General features: G+C 42.4%; 1 protein-coding gene across 2 annotated transcripts; it reads left to right on the top strand.

Moving 5' to 3' along the window:
* Nucleotides 1-13,224: 13,224 nt before the first annotated feature.
* On the top strand, nt 13,225-17,654 carry kcnj12a (potassium inwardly rectifying channel subfamily J member 12a). 2 transcript variants are annotated; one of them, XM_047032458.1, is made up of 2 exons: nt 13,225-14,367; nt 17,634-17,654. In XM_047032458.1, exons 1-2 carry the CDS (start codon nt 13,225-13,227, stop codon nt 17,652-17,654), a joined length of 1,164 nt encoding a protein of 387 aa, XP_046888414.1. The 2 variants fall into 2 exon arrangements, with proteins under 2 accessions (XP_046888414.1, XP_046888413.1); XM_047032457.1 differs by lacking the exon at nt 17,634-17,654 and having other exon boundaries at nt 13,225-14,743.
* The last annotated feature ends 4,356 nt before the right edge of the window (nt 17,655-22,010 follow it).

The following is a 22,010-nucleotide window of genomic DNA, read 5'->3' as shown; positions in this document are numbered from 1 at the left end:
CGGGGGCAGCGACCTAAGCAGGGAGGCCCAGACTTCCCTCCCCCCGGCCACTTCCGCCAGCTCTTCCTGGGGGACCCCAAGGCGTTCCCAGGCCAGCCGAGAGACATAGTCCCTCCAGCGTGTCCTGGGTCTTCCCCGGGGCCTCTTCCCAGTGGGACCGGACTCTTCCCGGACAAGCGGCAGATGACGACGACAGACCCTTCCTCGATGACAACATTCCGGTGCTGGATGCTGCTACTCACCAAAGTCAAGCAAAGGACACTATCTCACTCTAGGGCTTCCACTCTTACAGCAGACGCTACTCAGTGACTGCTATCCCGAGAGAACCTTAAATTAGTACACAAACCACTCCAAAAATGATTGCCTGCAATCTAAGAACATAATTAAGATAAGTCTGGAAACTAATGTAATTAATTAGAGAACAATTCTTTTAAAGGTATTGTATTTACAGAAAGTGCATTGGCAAAAAGTATTCATTTATATAGTTAAGTTAGTGCATAATTTTCCTACCCTCTCTAAACCATGTCTACTCAAATGTATTGAATCATACATTTCTTTTCAAATTGCTAGTAAACGCACTGTATCAGTATCAATCAAGTTTCCCTCCTACATGTGCACATACACACATGTACATACAACACAGTTGAAACTCTACAAAACCCTAAGAATGAGAGTGAACCCAAATGGGTTACCCTGGGTCATTGGCACCCAAATCTAGGTTAGATCACAATGGTGCCAAACCACAAAGCATCGACACGCACATTTGCCATACAGCAAATCACTGCAAACGGGACTCACAAAAAAAAGTTACGTGCAAGTGACTTCCTCATGTCAACAGGAGCGGGCCCCCAAAAAATGCTGAGCATCCTCCCCATCCATGGTCACCCTTTAAATCCGGCTTCTCACCGGGGAACAAAAGGGGAAATATTTGGACTTTGGAGCTGGTGATTGAGGCCATTGAGAGGTCTGCTCTGGGATCGGATGAAGTGAATTAGCGTAAAGCCTCTGAGAGAATAGAGCTGACGTAACCATGTAGCTGTGGCCCCTGAACTCAGCTCCTGCCATGCAACTGTAGGCCTGACATGACCAGCTTCAACATGTAGACCGCTACTTCTGGTGTCCTGTCGTGCTGTGTTATAATCCTGTAGAAGCGTACTGTGTTTAGGAAAATAACGTTGGTGTGTGTATAATTAGCTAATCGTGGGTGAGGTGAAAGAATCCTCTTCAACTTTTTGAGTTTATCAGAAGTAAATCTTGTGAGAAAAAAAATGTGTGTGTCTCTAATCCCAGTCTCTGGTCATTTCTCTTTCTCTCTACATTTTTTTTCACTCTAGTTCTGGCCCTTCTGTGCCACCCTTGTTCACACCATTATGAATGGTTTGCATGCTCCAGAAAAGCCCCAAGCAAGAGAAGCTTGTGGCACACCACCATATGCCTGAACAAAATGGCCATATGTCTCACTGGTTAATTCATCATTACCAGGCAATTCTGTTTATACATTGTCTCAAAATGTTAAATCTACTGAACATATTTTCAGTTGCAGTTGCTAGAATTTTACTCAATTATTAAAAGCCAAGAGTGTGAACAGTTTGCATTCCAGCATTTTCAACTTTGTATTCCTCAAACCCCCAGTTATCGTTTATAGTTAATTACCTAAAACCTATTAAATTACATTTACTGTAAAACTCCCCTGTTTCTTTCTCTGTGCGTAACTGTTAATTAATTGAGTGTGTGTTTTTGTGTGTGTGGTTGTACGGAGGAAAGAGAAAAATTAGTAACCAAGAGAGACCGTGAGAAAAGAGAGAGCAACAGTGGAAGAGGGAGAGTAGAAACAGATTAGAAGGTAACTCACAATAGCAGAGACACTCTCTGCCACTCTGAAATGGGGTCAGGTGCTGGTGAAATTAGGGCTCCACTGCACTGGGCTAGGCTGTGTGGAACCGACAGATGGAGGAAAGGTACCCAGAGAGTCCAGACCTGCTACAAATAGCTCTAAACACACACACACACGCACACACAAACACATACATGCCTACATACTGTTCCCTAGTTAACAAACAACAGGTAGCAGCTATGTGCTTATCAGCTTCAAATGCTTTGCTGAATAAACCTGTAGAGGTTTCATATGCGTTGTACTGAACTCTTTTAGCCATGAAGATTACCCGAAGAGGTTTAAACCTGAAAGTAGTCATTCTATAAGTTTCCTATATTGATCCATTGGGCTTTATTGTGTTGACTATGACGAAGACAAAGTAGTATTTCGGGACCAGAGATAGACCTTGTGACACGTAATGAGTTCTGGCCTGGTTTTGTCTGGCGCTGCCCGGTTTCCTGAGGCTGGCGCTAAGACAGGCCCCTCCCTGTGCCCAGTGCTGGGGCCTCGGCAGGAGCTGTCCAATCACATTGCAGTTAAACCATCAAGGTTAGGGTAGAGGGACACAAGGAACACAGTGCTCCAGTGATGCTCTCTCTCTCTTTCTCTCTCTCTCTCTCTCTCTCTCTCTCTCTCTCTCTCTCTCTCTCTCTTTCTCTCTCTCTCTCTCTCTGTCTCTGTCTCTCTCTCTCTGTCTCTCTCTCTCTCTCTCTCGTGTCCTGGTTCTGCCACTATAACAATGGACTAAGAAAACTAAACACCCTTATAGGTTTCATAAGAACATGCTGTTTGAACCCATGTCAACCTGGGATGGAGAATTGCTGCTACCACTCACAGTACCTCTGTAGACTGAACATGTTTGAATCCCTATCCCTTAAACTTAGAAACACTCCATTTATCGTAACCCCCGCCATCGTGCATGCTAGTTAATTCTGTTGGTGTCTATATGCAGGTTTAAATATCTCAACACCTTCCTAGCCTTATCTAAAATGGGGAGATTTTTATCACCCGCGCAGTCTAGCTGTTCTGACAAGCATTTGTCCATATCAGAACAGGAGGTGGGAAGACAGGTGGTCGAGAATGAGAGCTCCCTTGAAATTAGCTTTTTTCAAATGAAATTCCGTTCTAAAAATATTGCCATGGATTTACCCTAAAGGCACAGTCAGCTCGGAAGAGGGGTTTAATTCATGCCATGAGTGACATCTGTTGAAATGAACAAGGCATGTCACCAAGCCAGCCTGGGGAAACAAGGTAAGCTGGCGTGCAACAGTACCCTGCTCCTCAATTGTACTTAGACAGGTCTTGGAAAACCATTTCACTAGACTAACTTGTATAAATAATAGTTTAAGTAAGATAAATGAGTCAGTGAAGGATGTACATGTTTGGTAAACAACCATTTAGAACAGCTGGCTGCTTGATGCTCTTACTTATTACAAAATAACATGGACCTTAGTCCGTAAAAAGAAAATAGCTAGAAAATGTGCAGTCATCAGACATTAAAAAAGCTGCAAATACGCTACAGGTATTATTATGTAGATGAAGCTGGAAGTGAGTTTGGCCTTCCAGGGCGTTGGGGTCATGGTTCAGGGAGAGTCAGGTGCCGCAGGAGCGAGGGCTGAAGAGGGTTGGTGGCGGGGACACAGGGGGGTATTTTCACACCCTTGGGGGGAGGGTGGTGGGTCAGTGGACAGACAGACAGACAGGAGCTTTTTTCAGCGTCCTGTCAGTGTGAATGCCTCCAGGGGACAGAGTGAACCTTAGACCCACAGCAGAGCCACAGGCCAGCGACAACCTCCCACTTAGTACAGCCATTAGGTAATGAGATGCCTTAAAGCTAATGTGAAAAGGGGTTCGACTAAACCGTTTTCAAAACACTGCTAACGTGTGGCAACGATCATGGGTATGTTACTAAGGAGTGATGAGATACGTGTTTGCTACTGTGCTACTTGAACGCATCCTTAATAATTTTATGGGCCCTGGATAGAAATATCGTCTGGAGTGACACAGATGCCTATCTGGTTTTTAATTGAATAGCTGGTGTTCTTTTTCATACAAGTTTGTTATATAGTCTGTGAAGTAAAAGTCCTGCGGGTGTTCTCAAACACACGTGTGTCTGTCACGGGGACAGCCTGGCGCGCTGAGGACATCGCTGGACTATGAATGCTCGAATTCATCCTGTTTAATAGAGTGTACTTACTCTGTCAGTGGAAACCCCATTGATCAAACAGCAATCTACCAGTTTACCACTGAGAAATAATGAGGCTCAAATAGCAAATCACCATTGCATAACTGCGTGAGACAATAGGTAGCATCTATGCCGCCCGAACGAACAATATATTATTTAATTTGAGACGGACAAGAGCTCACGCGAAATGCGACTAATATGAGAGGATGGTTTCTCTTGTGGAAATTTCCTGAACAACATCTCACTGTTTTGCTTCGTTGGACAATTCTAACTTTAATCAACATTATACAGATAGTTAAATAATAGAAGTGACACCATTGTGCCACAGTGGCACATAAGGGAGGTAGGACGGTCGGTCAGACTGCCATGCTACTATAATAACATCAGGTAGCCTATACAAACACTGCTTTCTTGTGGGTTGATTGTTCCATACAAAAATAGACTGTATAGCAAACATTTGCTAGTTAAATTATTATCTACGCATAAAGTCAAAGTTACAAGGTTACATTTGAAATTAAACGTGTAAATGAATTCTCTTACAAAATTATGACTGAAAAATCTGTGGTTTCTATGTTAACCATCTTATCCTAAACGGCGTTGACTCATATAAAATAACCTGTACAATTAGCCAGATAATAGATTCTAGAGCCTGGATACTTGCTGTCTAAAAGATTGAAGTAGATCAGTATGTATGGAGTTGATGAAGCAAGATAATAACTTTTAGACTTAATTCAGAGTTGAAGGGTGGATGGGTTATGTAAGAGGGCAGTGAATGCTGAATGTGCGTGTCAGTTAGAGGCGGTGTGTGGGGCTACTTGTAATGATGATCTTATCAAACCATCATTATCTACTTTCAGGACACAAAGGGGAGCCAAGGACTGAGAGGAAGACCAGTGAAGAAGATAATTTGAATGCAGTCATTATGTAACGGTATTAATGGTTTCTCATTTTATGCAAATATGGCTCACTGTAGTATCAAGCTATAGGTGCAGTTCTGTGATCAGGACTTTCCAGGACACTACTGAAACATGCATACACAGACACAATACTCTACCCCATACAAACTACTCAGAAGTTTGACTGTTAATACACATATAGACTACTGTACAGTACAGTGTGTCTATTAATAAGCCTAACAATTCAAGCTCATTTTAAACAACTGCAAAATCCCCATTCCTAATCACCACATGAGATGGCAGAAATGAAATGAAGTGAATAGGAATGGTCCCCAAGCCTGAAATAGCACTGTCGAAGGGAGGCACAGGGAGTAATGTAATTGGGGTGCTTTGTGACAGGCCGAACAGGGGAGGAGGAGGGGGGTGGAAGTTCAACCCTTTTCTCCTGGGCCTCCCTTCACACAAAGAAGAACTAGTTCCATGTGGCAGGAAACAACCCTGTTCTTTTTTTTGCTGTTCCTCACATTTTAAGATTGAAAGTTTAAATGAGAGACAGGCTAAAGGGACTGAGGTATCTACTGTACAGGTAACAGTAGTGTCAAGGTTAGAATGTGAGGATGTGTGGAGGAAATCGATGCCTTTTTGGCACATTATCATACAAACCCCTCAACTACAAATTGAATTCAACAGGATGTTACTTATACAAGAAGTGCTCAGTATGCTGTATAAATATGCCAATTGGCCAATCACCCACAAATTGACATTGATCCTTCATGTATAAACAAATAAATTCTCGCTATTGAAATCTTAATTGAATCATTAATCAAATAACTGATCGTTCGCATTTTGAAAGTGTTTTTCAATTTCAAAGTCAAAAGATAATGAAATTTCCCGACTATGGTAGAGTGGAATACAAACTGTCAGCCATGATAAATCAATCACTTCTGTGCAATGACAGACAGACTGCCTGCTGGGATGACGGTGACTGGGGAAGATGACATGACACAATCACTATCATCGTTATGATCATCAAAGCTTATTCATAGGAACCTGGTGATTAATGCAGATTAGACCTCAGTAGTACAGCTGGCAGGAGCAGCTAAATCTCTCTAACACTGTGTTCTGCTTCTCTCTGGCTGCTTCACTCCATCTCTCTCTCTCTCTGCCTCTGAAATCTCTCTCTCTCTCTCTCTCTCTCTCTCTCTCTCTCTCTCTCTCTCTCTCTCTCTCGGCCACTCGTTGATCTATTCCTTTCTCTTTTTCTCGGTCTCTCTGTCCCTTCTCCTCCCTCTATCTGATGAGTCATAGTCACACAGTGCTCAGTACAGGCAGGGTCTGTGTTTGGTTAACAGGCAACTGAGACGTTCTCACCTCTCTCATGCCGCAGTACAGTAGCCTACTGTTGGAAGCCAGAAACAGGACTGCTATAACTGTACATGTGCTCCCAGTATCCATGGAAGCAGCATCTCACTTAGACCTCTCCTGGGGAGACAAACCCCACTTTGCTCACACTCACACTTGCTCTCAGACATAGCTAACCCAGACAGTATGGACTTGCTGTCCAGAGGCAAATGTAATGCCCCTAGTCTTTCTTGTTGAATTGTTGCTAGCACCAGGTATTTACAAAGACTCTATGATGACCATAAAGACCAGGCTTCCTTCACTATCAACACAGATACAATCTATAAGCCGTAGTTTAGGGAAAAGCACAAAAAAGGAAAAAAGAGAAAGGTTCCTTGGCTGATGATTCATAAGTGATAAAGATGAGCCAGAACCAGTCTTGCTGTATTTAGAATCTTCTCACTCTCTCCTCCCCCCTGAGTAATTGTCATCTCCTTTAGTGGTTGACTGATGACTGGCGCTCTGAAAAGATGTGAAAAAAGCATGCTATCCTTGCTAGGCAGCATGGATGATAATGTCACCATACAAAGCAGTCAAGGGTAATGTATTCCATGACAGCACCACCAGAAAAGCCACAGGTTGAAATTGTTCAAAAACACCAGACAAAACCAGGAATAGCTTTGTATGTAAATATTTGAGATGAAAAGTACAAGATACGATCGGTTTGTTTAGTCACATATTAGGTGGAGCATGATCCCAAAGAGAATCTGTGGTGAGGAGACTGTATGGACAGCAGTTCTTACTTGTTGATATCAAGGAAAAACTGGTTTCATGAGGAACATTAAGAGTTCTGACGCAGTATACCTCTCTCTTTCACGCACACACAAACTTACTGAACACACACACACACATCACAAGCCCTGGGGGTCAATACTGATTACATGTTGGACAAGTGTGAAGGGCGTCTCCACATTAAGGCACACAGCCCAGCAGCACGGTCTATCAATACATCACACTCTATCGTCAAGGTGACATACCAACCGAGAACACCAAATAATGCATGGGCTACAGTATATTTGTGACAGGCATGTAGCAAACCCTCGAACATCTCATCTAGGAAAGATGGAAGGCAAGTGACCTAACATTACAGGTGCTTTGCCTGACCAGATAAGGCCTTAACACAAACTGCGTGAAAATGTGTTCACAAAAAATTTGGCTTCACAGCCATGAGTACAACAAATTATATTTTGAGGTAAATCAAGTGAATTTGATGAGCGAAATTGGTTTTGTGCGTGTCCAAGAATAGCCATTACCCAAACAAAAGAATCCCCTAAAAACGATAAGCTTTTCACTTATCTACTGATATTCAATTATAACTGATCATAAACACAGCTTTCACACTGAATCATGGGTTTTGAATGATTTGTCTGTGCATCAAGTTACTGTCCACTGGCAGTGCCATGTCGTAGGAGGGAGGGAGTAAGAGAGGGAGGGTGGGAGGGAGTAAGAGAGGGAGGGTGGGAGGGAGTAAGAGAGGGAGGGTGGAGAGAAGGGGGGGAAGTGAAAGAGCCCACACTGGCTGCAAATGGCAGCTTCTGTGACACAACGAGAGAGGGAGGGAGTTGGAGAAGAGAGACAGGGAGAGAGAGAACAAGCAAGACACTGTGAGGAGCAAAGAGAGAGAGAGTGAAAGAGAACTGGCAGATGAACTGGATCAGATTGCAGAGGCTGATAGAGAGGGGATGTTCAGCTAATAAGCGGAGGTGATCCACTAGTTTTTGCAAAATGTGACAAATAGACTTGAGGTGACTGAAGATGGAAGCTGAGCAGACCTCTTGAGTGACTTCAGGAGATGGAAATGCAACACAGTCCTCATACTGGGAGCTTCTTCAGTGTCTTGTCTTCACCCAACAGGTGAGGACAGACTGAGGAGGGAGACAGTCAAACAATCAACATTTGTATTATTTTTATTTTGTGAGTGTGGGGAGGGCAGAACGGCCGTGAGATTGTTTCTTGTATGTGCAATACACAAAAGACTGACAACACAGGGGACAAGACGCTCAGAGATATACGATGAAGAAATTCAAAGGGTTTCTATGCCTGTGGCTCAAAAGGATGGAGTGGTTCTACCCCTAGGTTGAGCGTTTCACAGCAGCTCAGGGGACTGCAACTCTGAGGATGCTTCAGTTTGGCTAGATGGGATACTGGGTTCAAGGATACTACTGCTGTTCATCTACAGACAAGACCACACATGTTGGAAATATAAGGTAAGAAAAAGGACCTGAAACTCCACACTTTTATCATGCCTTAGTGTCTGTTTGGTTAAATAAATCATTGGTCAGTGGTTTGATGGGTCTAAGGGTCTGGGGCTGGCAATATATATCCCTGACAGGTCCTTTCATTTAGGGTTGCTATCCCCTTCTCCTGATTAGGACAACTGTGCATTTTCCATGTAAATAGTGTGTGGTAGAGATTCTGTGTACTCAACGGTGCACCCTGTCACTTCATACTGACAAACTGTAACTAATCGGAGTTACCTGCCCCTTTAGAATAAAGGTTTCCAAAATGGATTCACCACATTCCTTTTGGAACCACAACACATATACTATAATTATGGGACCACTGGTTGCATGTGTGCAGAATCAGTTTCTCTGACATTGATTCTCTACATTTCTTTAGATTATAAACCATAACATTCTCTATATCCTCTACAGCAAATTCACAAAAAATATATTTTTGGATAGTAATCTGTACATACATTTATATTTGTCTATGTTTTTATAAGTGTAGAGACAGGAGATAAAACAACAAGCAATATTATATTTTGCATATTTACTGATTATTTCTCATTTAAATGGTCACATCCAGGAAAGGTCATGGGAATAAAGCAACATGCCCTCTGATATCTCAGAGCTGCCATTATGGGATCCACAGGGAGGCACTCTCTAACTGCATCCTCCAAATGAACAATACGCCGCTAGGTACAGAGAGGTGACCAAGACCTCAGTTTGCAGCAAAATATCTAGAGGGTAGAATATGATATAGTATCCCTTGTTTCAGAATCAGATCAATGTCCACTTCCTGATTTTCTTCAACACAAATAGCACACAAATAAACCGGACACCCTACCCTCATGTTACATTAAGATAAAGATGGTGAAATTATATCCTTTATGTTAAGACGTTAACATAAAGCAGTTTATTTCCAGAAAAGTCAGATTTCACCTATTTACTTGTACAGACTGGAGAATGAAGACTTGCATACTGTGACGATATATACATTTTAATGGAAAGACACTGATTAACTATATTAGGTTATTCACCTGTCCATCGATAAACAGGTGTATAGCAGTAAAACGTTTTTTTTTTACCCTGGCAGATGCTTCCTTTGTGGGATAGATGCAGTCATTTAATTGATCGTGATAATGGGTTTCTGACTACAAAATCTGACTCCACATATTAAACCAGTATGCAAAGTGTCATGCATTAACAGTTCAGAAAGGTAAGCCCACAGGCAAGGAACACTTGTAGATATGTTCTTAAACTGAAAAGTACATTTTCTCTGAGTGTATTCATACTCATGGCATATTTTTATACAGGTACAGTGGCCTCTAAAACATCTTATCCCAGCGCCTAAGTGATGAGTTATAGCATAGGAAAATACCTGTGGGTCACTTGAGATGACTTGAGGGAAGGGGTAAGCTATAGGAAAACACAGGACACCGGATCCTCAGCCCTCCTTTCACAATAGCCGTCGGTGGTGGCAGCAGTTTCTGGCCATCGGGCTCAATTTCCTGCATTTCCTTAAGATAGAATACCCCTCAGCTACACTCACAAACACTGACAGACACAAACATACGCACACTCACTCGCTGACACACACATAACTGCCAATCAACGGCAATGGAATGAAGCCATGTTAATTGTCCTTCCCTTGACTCAACTCACGAACTGCGTTCACCTGATTCCAGAGCTTCATCTTTCCTGTTGCCCTTATATCTCGTCAGTGTACCTTAGGTTGCCTGTTTTTGAACTGTATCTGTGAGAGATGCTCTTTTAGAATGTGTCTTACTAAGTGACTAATAGGCTACCAGAGTGCGTTTAAAACAAAGGTGGTCAGCACAGTCCATACATACCCTCATATGTGATATCTATGAAGACATCATACTAGTATATTCTGTTGTTTAACTGACACACTGCATGTCGTGCATCATAGATGTGGAGATAGGCTGAAGGCTCAGTTGTTCCTTATAACACCTTCAGAGATGATCTGAAGAGATGATCGCAATTTCTTGTTACATAACTGACATGAAAATAAAAAGAATTATTTATCAAATGTCAAACAAGGCTTGAGGCGGTCTCTCATTCACTGTAGATTTGAAGGTGAATCTCTCACACCTGAATTCAGAAACAATTCTTTTAAATACTGGATGTCTGATATCATGCTGCATGTCAACAAACTTGCAGTTCATGTTTTTGCTCATGTCTTCAGTGTCACAAATAAGCGTGTCTTTCACAAATACAGCATAGAAAGAATGTGCTTTCAAACAAGACATTTCTCGAAACCCAAGTGATTCATCTGAACTTCCTGAGGGTGTTTTACAATCAAAGCAAAACCTTGTGCATCGAAACCTTTTCATATCGTAGGTTTTTCTTCTCTCAAGCTGAGGCTTGGAGACATTTACCTAATAACTCAGAGCAGGCGAAGGGGTTCACTTTCATTTGAACAATACATGGAACACCCGATACACTACTATAGAATGATAGGTTGACTCAGAAAACCATAAAGGTCTTGCCAGGTCATGCATAGTATACTGCAGAGTCAAAGAAGAAAGGTGATGTACATTTTTTTGGGAAGAAAATACATTGACTCAGCAAGACACTGTGGCTGTACGTGACAGACACTGAAGTCATCAAGTTATACAGATAGTCCCTTATCACAAGGCCTTAAGTGTTTGAACAACGATAGGAATCAACTTGGGCTTGTTGAGTATGACCTGTTTACTTGTTGAGGGTCGATAATGAGATATATAAGCCATGTTACCGAGGTAAAACAGACTGTATCAAGGTCAGTCATCGCCAAAGTAATGAAATGCAAGCTTGAACAATCAAAACGCGATAGTACAGACAGGTTTCTTGACAAAAGAAGGTAAATGCAGTCGAGATAGACAGCCAAGTTCTTCATGTGTAATAAAATGGCTACGCTCATAAGATACGTTTCACAGTGAGAGTAAGTGTGGTGAAAGTCTGTGTTAGGCAGGGGGACCGGGGGACCTGGGAGTGCATGTCAGTAGGCCTTCAAGTCTTCAGTGTCCAGATTGGGATCAGGTGATAAAAGCTAGCTGAACCCAGAGGAAAGGACTCTTTGACCCTGTAACACTGTCCATGAAGCACACCAGCCAGTTCTATCTTCATGACATCCCTGGTAACCGCTGGCAACGGAATCTAGTGAGCTGACACACGAGACGATGGCTGATACGGATTTCTGCCTTAATTGACTATATGTGTGAAGTTACAATACCTGTGATTAGTTTGTTTGTGTATGTGTTTGTGTGTGTGCACACATGTGAGTGTGTGCATGCACACATAAATCAATCCCATCCAATTTGTATTATTACCTGGTGTGTAAAATAAGTTTTCACTCTATATTTTGGATCTTAAAGTAGGCGATAGAGCTTCGGAGCTTGTGTAGCTACCTCCAGCATAGCAGGTGCCATGGGAAAATGCTATAAATTATATGACATCCTCATAGCATGATTAATATTATTGCAAACTGTACAGAATGAGGTCAAATAAATAGAGCTTGAAACCTGGCTAAGTAGTGACAGAAATTTTCATTTTTTAGGCCAAGTTGCCTCCTCCCTCCCTCTCCCTGTGCGAAGCATCTGGGATAGCGCACCCATGGAAACTGTGGCACGCACACCGGTCCCCTGGGTCTCAAATTAAATACACATGCACACACAGGGACTCAGACAGGGACACACATGCCCACACACCTGAAGGTATCCCACATTTAGTGCTGACAACCACAAACTTCACAAGTTTACCTCATTTGATATATGTTCGGGCGTGAATAACCTACATCTGATTTGACTGAAATCTGATCTGATGATCATGTGTGGCATTATGAAAGACTTCTTTAATCAATTATGCATGTCATCTAACGATGCTCGAGTGACTGCTCTTCGATCCAGCTATGGTAGTGAAATAACACACAAACACCTGGTAATCTGTGACTGGTGGCATTTCATCATTGTCAACATGCTTTAAAATGCAAAGGATAAAAGCACAGGAAATTGCATGCGATAGGAGTTTCTGCATGAAGCCAGCTCCTCTCCACTTGCCCAGCTCTCAGCACAGACATGAGAGCACTTTGGAGACAGCCAATTGGAATGCACGTGTTGAGGCGTATTGAGTCGTGATGTTGCTCCAGAGAAGGATGTAAAGAGGCTGGGGAAAAGCTCTGAGGGCATTTTTGGGGAGGTGAAGGTAGTGTAATCAGATATGATTCATACTGAATGTATTGTACGTGACTTACTAAGGATCAATGGGTTATATTTTATTTTTTATATATATTTTTATATTTTATATATGTTTTTCTCTGCATTAGTCATGGTCCACCATACACAAATTATTAGTCCAAAAACAAGAGGGGAAAAAAACGAAGACATATTCACACACATGGTGCGATTAGTTAGCAAATTACTGGATTCATGCTATGACTGTAGAGACTAACAACTTTCCTTTTTCTCCTCTTCCTAAAGACTGGTTGGATTGAAGCCCAAACCCCCAATCCACCCTTGTCCCTGGCGTCGACAGCCTGACATGAGGCTTGGTTGGTAGTACCACCACAAGGGGCCTCGAAACGCACGTCGCAGTCCGGGCCTTCTCTGGCTCTCCACCCCTGCAGCCGGAAGCGCAGCCGGTAGCATGAGCGTGGGGCGGACCAATCGCTACAGCATTGTGTCATCCGAGGAGGAGGCCCTTCGCCTCACCACCATGCACGGCATGAACGGCTTCGGCAACGGCAAGATCCACACGCGCCGCAAGTGCCGCAACCGCTTCGTCAAGAAAAATGGCCAGTGCAACGTGCAGTTCTCGAACATGGAGGAGAAGTCGCAGCGCTACATGGCCGACATCTTCACCACGTGCGTGGACATCCGCTGGCGCTGGATGCTGGTGGTCTTCACGCTGGTGTTTGTGGTCTCCTGGCTAGTCTTCGGGCTGGCCTTCTGGGTTATCGCCCTGTTGCACGGAGACCTGGAAAACCCAGCTGGGGACGATAACTTCACACCCTGCGTCCTTCAAGTCAACGGTTTTGTGGCGGCTTTCCTGTTCTCCATCGAGACGCAGTCCACAATTGGCTATGGCTATCGCTGCGTCACAGAGGAGTGTCCAGTGGCCGTCTTCATGGTGGTCTTCCAGTCCATTGTGGGCTGCATCATCGACTGCTTTATGATTGGCGCTATCATGGCCAAGATGGCACGGCCCAAGAAGCGGGCGCAGACGCTGCTGTTCAGTCACAACGCCGTCATCGCCATGCGGGACGGGAAGCTGTGCCTCATGTGGAGGGTGGGGAACCTCCGCAAGAGCCACATAGTGGAGGCCCACGTCAGAGCGCAGCTCATCAAAGCTCGGATCACAGATGAAGGAGAGTACATCCCTCTAGACCAAATAGATATCGATGTGGGCTTTGACAAAGGCCTTGACAGGATTTTCTTGGTTTCGCCCATAACCATCCTCCACGAGATCGATGAGGAGAGTCCCCTGTTCGGGATCGGCAAACAGGACTTGGAGACAGCAGACTTTGAGATTGTTGTCATCCTGGAGGGGATGGTGGAGGCCACCGCCATGACAACACAGGCTCGCAGCTCCTACCTGGCAACCGAGGTCCTGTGGGGGCACCGGTTTGAGCCAGTCCTCTTTGAGGAGAAGAACCTGTACAAGGTGGATTACTCTCACTTCCACAAAACCTACGAGGTACCGTCCACCCCCCGCTGCAGTGCCAAGGACATGGTGGAGAACAAGTTTCTGGTCCCCAGCTCCAATGCCTTCTGCTACGAGAACGAGCTGGCTTTCCTCAGCCGGGAGGAGGAGGAGGAAGATGAGGTGGGAGGTAGTGGCATCAGAGCTCTGGCCAGCCTGAGTCCAGACCGGAACAGTCGACACGAGTTTGAGAGGCTACAGACCCCCAGGGTACTGGATCAGAGATCGTACCGGAGAGAGTCCGAGATATGAACTCTAACCTTTGACCTCTACTATGGGGTCGACTTTTGATACCGTTTTATTTCCAAGGGTGAGAATGCAGAACAATGCAAAGTGCCATAGGAAAAGCTGACTACTGTGATGAGGATGGGAGGAGACAGTTGGGGGAAAGAGGGACTTTATTGGAAGTGCAAGCAGAAGTACACAGCTCACTAAACTGTGGTACAGAATGTCCACAACAAAGGAAAAGGCCAGTGAAGGACCTTCTTCCTTCAAACTTGAATCTTTTTTTCATAACGTTTAATTTGATTTGAGCGTGTTCAATGATAGTTCATCGAAAAAGCTATAAGGACGAAAACCTAGTAATCAAAATGTAGGTGTAAATACATTGCTTAGATAAGTTATGTTGCGTGTGGAGTATAATTTTTCAACAAAAAAAAACATATTTAAAAAATGACTTTTTTATTTTTAATTTGTCAAATTATAGTGTTACAGAATAGAAGCTTCCTGCAAGCTCCAACATTGCTGTAATTGTATTTACTGGAACTGAGTTGTGAATGACTCCTGATTCCTGTACTCTGCAGCACTTGAAAGCCATTGGCAATGATAGGACAGCTGCCCACATGATGTTGAGAACAACTTGGGTTTAATATCAGTGTAATCTTAAATCAAATCTTTAAAATCAGTTCTGATGTGTATATGCATCATTTGCACTATTAACAGAATAGACAAATACTGTATATGTTGCAGATTGATTTAGAATGAGAATGAGTATTTTTGATATCACAAATATTCTAAAACCATTTGCTTAAAACGTACCATGTTGTGACAGATAAAGGATAATGTTACCTTGCTAAATATTGCATTGAATTCCCCTAAAGATCTGAACGACAAATATTTCTTTCCTTTTAATCGAAAACCAACATTGAAACAAAACATCATGGGGATAACATCACTCTAGTCCATTTATGTCTCTTATTCTCTATGAAAAAAAATCTATGCACATAGATGTTATGAATATCAGGTGACGAAGGAGGGTTCAGTGGAGTTCTGTGGAATATGTAATGATGTAATCTGTTACCATCGCATGTTTCCACAAAAAGAACAGGTTGAAACAATCTGAGATGAAAGAGTTTCCTAAATTCATTAAGAATGAAAGGCTTTCATATACAGCTTCCCCTCTCAATACAGAGCAGGCATTGTTCTATTTTGATAGAATAGAAAACCAAATTGCACAAATTTAACAATGCATTCAGCAACTTGGCTATATAGGTATATATTATAGTTTGACATGCATGGGGGAGGAATGATACATAGTTAAGAGAGATTAAGCTTTTTATTAAATTAAATCTTTAATTACATGAACTATTAGCGTCTCAACAGATTGTGCATGTGCAACAGTAAAACAACCCAGAAAACCGTAGGTTACATCCAGTGTACACATGGTCATATCATGTTTTGTGAATCATAACTAGTTATTTAAAAATACACTGTGTGTCAAAATATGTCCTTTATTTAGCAGCATTTAAGTCCCCTCAAAATTTGAGGCAATATCTTAAATGAAAAGACAGTGAGATTACATTTTAAGCAATAAAACTGAAATGCACCTTCATATTTATAAAGAAAACATGGCCGAGTTTGTGGAATCTGATTGTCTATCGATTCATTTGTGGTGATGCACCTTCTGTGCACTTTCACTGTCTCTAACAATGACGCTTTTCACCAAAACATGCACAGACCTCAGATCCTTCAATTCCTGTAGTGCTCTAACAACATGTTCAAGAGCTAGTAGATCCTGTTAAATATTACATAAGTAATGAGGACCATTATGACTAGCAAAGACACATGAAAGAAACTGTAAACATTTGGGATGGGTTAAATTGTATTGTATTGGTTATAATGTATTCAAAGTTCTTTGCAAGAAAGCCCTTAAATGAAATGAAGTATTAGCACAAAAGTTTCCAGTACAGTAACAAGCAAAGAAAGTAAAAATTAATTAATCTAAATTAAAAACAAAAAAATACATATTTTGAATATTAAGAAACATTTTTCTGTTAGTTACTGTAGACTGAGTAGTTGCTAATTTAACAGTATCTAGCGAGACAATTAAGATGCATGACTATTTTTGGCATGTATAGCAGCATTTAAAATCTTCTCCTTAAATGTATTATGCCTATACCCTGAATTTACTGCTACACAAAACTGAACACAATGTACATGCTGTGTAATAATATACTGTACAATTATTCTTTCCCCATTGAGTGGAGATCCTATTCCCAAAGAGATGCCTTTCGTCTATTTCTCTTATGCCCTTATATTAAAATTAGATTTGTAAGTCATGAAAACAAAAAGAGAAACCTTAAAATGGTCATTAAGCTGGCTACAATGACTAATATTTTCCTAGTGGTCCTTTTACTCCACAGGTATGTGATTCTCTAAATATTTCTAAAAACATATCTGTTTTGTAGAGCTTTTAGGATGCAGTAACATACATACATAGATTTTTTGGATCATGAATGAAGCCTTCTTGTCCAATTCCTTGACTTTAAGTGCATTGCCTTCTGGGAAGGCTCTGGTACCCCCCCCTATGTGTGAAACCTTTTTACCTACTTGCAATGTTTTGGTGGTGAACATCATAGAGCATCATCAGCTTCTATGCTCTTCTATGTGTCATGAAAATGCATAGTTCCATCACCCGTTTACGTTTTTCCCTCATTTTATAGAAGAGATTTTTTATGTTACCCAATCCTATTACAGTAACATAACAGAAACTGCACTAGCCCTAAAGACGTACCAAAGGTACAAAAAGTAGACCTAATGGACACAGATAAATATATACACAAATCAGCACATCTATTTTTGTATTAAGTTATTTATAACATTTCAGTATTTCCTTGAAATACAGTAGAGCTAAGTAAACAATATGTATCCATTTTTGTATCACAGAAATCAAAAGAAAATCTGGTTCTTGTCTCCGTTTTAAAATATTGGATTTTTGTTTAATTTCAGCACAGAAGCTCATGAATAAACAGGTATTTCTCTTAAAGGGATTATTGGACAACTTTTGACCTCTGTAGAAGTCTTCCTAGCCCAGATAAAGACTTGTCTACTGGGCTTTTTATTTTGATGAATAGTCAATTAAATTATCAAATTAAAAACCTAAATGTAAACCACATTTGTTGAGATCTACTTTTGTTCACAACTCAATATATTGTGGCTACCATTGTGAAACATAGAATTTTGCAGATATTACAAGTGATTGTGAATTGAAAATGATCATGTTCTACCCCCCCCCCCCCCCCCCCCCCCCCTTGGCAAATCTACGGCTGTTTCTGGATCCAGGTCATGAGAAGGACTTCCTAACAAATGTCTCAAACTATACTTCACAGCATGATGGAGCACCAAGACAGAGATGCATGTCACCACAGTCAGATTATTCTATGGTCTCTGCCCAATTATTTAGAAAAGATGATAAATGTCATCACTTTGACACACAGATTCCAGTACCAGAGTCTATGAGCGGAAGCCTAGTCTCGGATCAGATCAGTGGACCGATGAATTGAGAAAGTAGTTTGTCATCCTTCATTTTGCTTTGAAACAGTACATTCTTTGAGTACCACTCGTAATGTTTTAATACAGCCATAAGTTCAGAACAACAACAGGGCATTAGCTACTGCACCATACCACATCATTGGCATCAATGACAAGTGTTCACCGAGTGATGAACAATCCTGTACTCGCATGTGATCCCCAAGCATTAAGTAACCTGAATAATTTAAGTTGGAGTGATGAAATTCACCTTGTTGAAGGACAGATGTAGGATTAGCCAGGCAGGGCAGCTGTGCGCTCAGGGTTTAGGTCACAGGAGTGAGTGACACAGGGATCATAGAAGACACAGTGGACAGAGCTGACCATCAGTTATGTAATAAGTCTGGTCTGGGCTGTCTGTGTGAATGTGTGATCATAAGTAAATCTTAAAAGTACCTTTACAGTCATTTAGCAGATGCGCTCATCCAGAGCGAGTTACAGTAAGTACAGGGACATTCTCCCCGAGGCAAGTAGGGTGAAGTGCCTTGCCCAAGGACACAACGTCAATTGGCACAGCCAGGAATCGAACTGGCAACCTTCTGAGTAATAGCCCGATTCCCTTCCGCTCAGCCATCTGACTCAAAGTAGGTCCTAAGTTCAGAGTTCATAGTTCCTAGGAAGCAATAGCATGATTTACCATCTGTCTGCATGGCGAGGGTAGACTGATAGGATGAGATCATCTGTTGTCTCATCACGTCATGAATAAACACAGTCCACATAGAGCTCCTCCTAGAGATTGAGGAAACTAAGGTGATGAGGTGGGAGTTTAATTTAACCCAAAAGCTGGTTCTCAAAGACAGATCATGGGAATAGCTGTCAGTTCTCGGGTAAAGACTGATGGAAACTGGTAGAAAGCAGGGCAGCACAAGTATTACCTGGAGAGAAACACAGGTGTTTTGTTTCTTTTTTTGTGCTTAGAAACAAGGTCGTAAATATACACACACGCTGTAGGAGAGACAGTTTCCCCCCCCCCCACACCATGCTTTCCTACCGACTGTACCTCATTGGTGGGGTAGAACAAGCTGACATTCAGTAATGGAATATTAGTAGTAGTCTACAGCCCTGGGCTGTGAGTGTCACCACAGCTCCGTCCTCTCTCTTCACACCCACGGCCCCTGCAAATCAAACCTATTAATTACCATACGGAGGCAGCAGTCACGTGGTCTGCCGACCAGGGAAAAATAGCCTGCAGCTGGCAAAAACCAACCAAAAACAACCCAAACACTGGGACTAACGCACCAATACTTGCCTTGTCTACATTTCTCACTTGTTTTTCCTTCTCTGTCCTGTTCTAAGGCATGACAGGCTGCTTTTAAAGCAATGCGAAAACATAACATTGTTTTCCTCTTTGATTTTCTAACCAAGTAGTGTTTTGTATTTTTTGCCTAGATTGAGTAAAAAGGCCAGGATGGTACCTCCAGTCCCTTGGGAACATCCCCTTCTGTGCTTCCAAGTGAGCATGCCCACACACCCAGGCCAGCTGGGTCTTTTGATTCACATGCTATGAAACTAGAGACGTTTCATTGAAAATGCGAGTGACTATTAGAGCCAGACAATGAGGCCCAGCACCCATCCTCTCTGGCAGCCAGGCCATACCGTGTATCTGGTGAATTTGCCCCGGATCACACTTCCCATAGCAGGGGCCGTGGGTGACAGTAAAACGATGGGCAGTCATGTTGAAGGGGCTATAAAAAGCACTGTGGTGTCAAGCTGTGCAGCTCTCAGGCCTCTTTCATTGCTCAAAGTACTCTCTATTAGTTAGCGTGACGACTTCACTTACTGAGACAGACTTTTTGTTCTGAGGTTTTTACTCAGGGAATTATGGCAAATGATTCGATTAGCCATACAACCAGCAAACACACAACCTCTACAGAAGGCTGCAATTAGACCGCGATGTTACAAGCCAATTATTAGGTTTAAGCATGTACTGTATTTCCTTAATCCCAGCCTACACATAATACATATCTTAAATAGAAATATATTGTGCAAGCTTATTATGCTTGAGCATAACTTGAACTTTCTGACACCATACCACCATTTATCTAGTCTCCGTTATAACTGGACTTACTCAGCTCTGATTCATGAGACAACAAGGAGGACAACCTGAGGGGACGTGAGGGGGCCACACTCATTTCCTGGTTCTCAACCTGGATAATTACCTGCATGTGCCCATCGGCTCTCACCGTGTATTAGAGTAACAGAAAGATAGAGAGAGTGAGGGAGAGAGAGGGATAGAGAGAGAGAGAGTAAGTGAGTGAGAGGGGTGGATAGAGAGAAAGAGTGAGTGAGAGAGAGGGATAGAGAGAAAGAGAGAAAGAGAGAGAGAGAGAGAGAGAGAGAGAGAGAGAGAGAGAGAGAGAGAGAGAGAGAGAGAGAGAGAGAGAGAGTGAGAGAGTGAGAGAGAGAGGGGTAGAGAGAGAGATAGAGATAAAGGTAGACAAAGAGAAAGAGACAGAGACCGAGAACACATGTAAGTCAACAGTAAAACATCTATATCATTTAGCATTTGCAGCTGACCATGATACATTGTTTCCTTTGTATCATCATAATCCACTTGATACCTCAACCATTGCTTTTCATGAAGGGCATCACGTATCAGTGGTACTCTAAGTCACCTGATATCTCCTTAGGTTCCATGGTGCTACTTTCTGAAGTCATGAGAAAACAAAACAAAAGTTCCTTCCAAAGACTGTTTGGTCTGCCTGGGTATCGACTCAAATCTGTCAGCACCCTACTCTAATGGATCTCACCGAGGAAAAGTGCAGACAGGACTCCTCCATCCCTCTCTCTATCTCCCTATTCCTCCAACGCCATGTCCGCTCTCTCGTCTCTCTCTTAGTGACATCACCATGTCCCAGGACACGGCTCCTGGCCACTAGACAGACTCTCCTGTGTCAGGCAGAATGGAGGCCATTGTTGGAGATGGGACATTCACACACAAAGGCTGTCAGGGAGGCGTGTGGTGCTGGTGGTAGGGGGAGACAGCGCCCCTGACAACCTGACGTGGTTGTTGGCTACACACTATAAATTAAGAAGATCAGGTTACAATGATGGATCACCTTACATCAGCACTGCAAATTGTCAAGGATCTGACAAATTTCTGTTGCAGGGCAATTCAATAAAAGATCATGAATATCTCTTGTCATGGCTGATTGAATTTCCATATCACTTAGACATACACTGGTAGAAAGCTCTTCACAAAATGTAAAGCTCAAATAGTCCCAGGGCTCTCAAGTTTTTAATACAGGCAAGTGTCCCCCCCCCCCACCACCACCTGTCAGGGGGTCAAGGGGAGGGGGGGATGTATGGGTCGAGGGAATGGGGTTGTTTCATTAATTATATTATTATTAATGTTTTTGTTGTTGTTATTAATAATTGCTCTGACTTGCAGAAGAAAATATTTGACACATGGCGCTAACAATTCAACCAAATACAAAGTATCCATTCTATTTCTGTGGGTGTGTGTGTGGGGGGGGGGTGTAAGAGAGAGTCTGTGTTTGAGATTGTAAAATGTACTCATTTTGTAGATATATGCATAGCATATATGCTCTCTAGCTGTGTTTAATGTATTATCGGTCTGTTAAACTAACAGCCATTCCAGAAGGTAAACACACACCATAGTAACTGGATCCTGGTTATCAGTTAGAGTTTGTTGTTTGTGTCAAATAAGTTGTGAATTAGTAGTAACATTAAAACAGGAGATCATGACTTACTCTGTGCTCAAAGTGATGCTTGAGCTCCAGTGGTTTGCTCTGTGGATGAACGAAACTTTCTGAAGACGTTGTAGCAGAACACGTGACCAATTACAGGAGTTTATTTACAAAATGCCACCAATAATAAACTGACTGAAGTAAAAGTGTAGATATGCTAAGACAGACGTCAATTGTTTGGTGAAGGCCTTCGCTAGGAATCACTAAAACATT

The sequence above is a fragment of the Hypomesus transpacificus genome, chromosome 13 (genome assembly GCF_021917145.1).
Source record: "Hypomesus transpacificus isolate Combined female chromosome 13, fHypTra1, whole genome shotgun sequence".
NCBI classification, from domain to species: domain Eukaryota; kingdom Metazoa; phylum Chordata; class Actinopteri; order Osmeriformes; family Osmeridae; genus Hypomesus; species Hypomesus transpacificus.
The sequence above is the reverse complement of the archived record's forward strand: the minus strand, read 5'-3'. Positions and strand labels throughout refer to the sequence as shown.

Bases quoted from the DNA above. Each gene is read 5' to 3' on its own strand.
- kcnj12a (XM_047032457.1), top strand. From the start codon at position 13,225: ATGAGCGTGGGGCGGACCAATCGCTACAGCATTGTGTCATCCGAGGAG.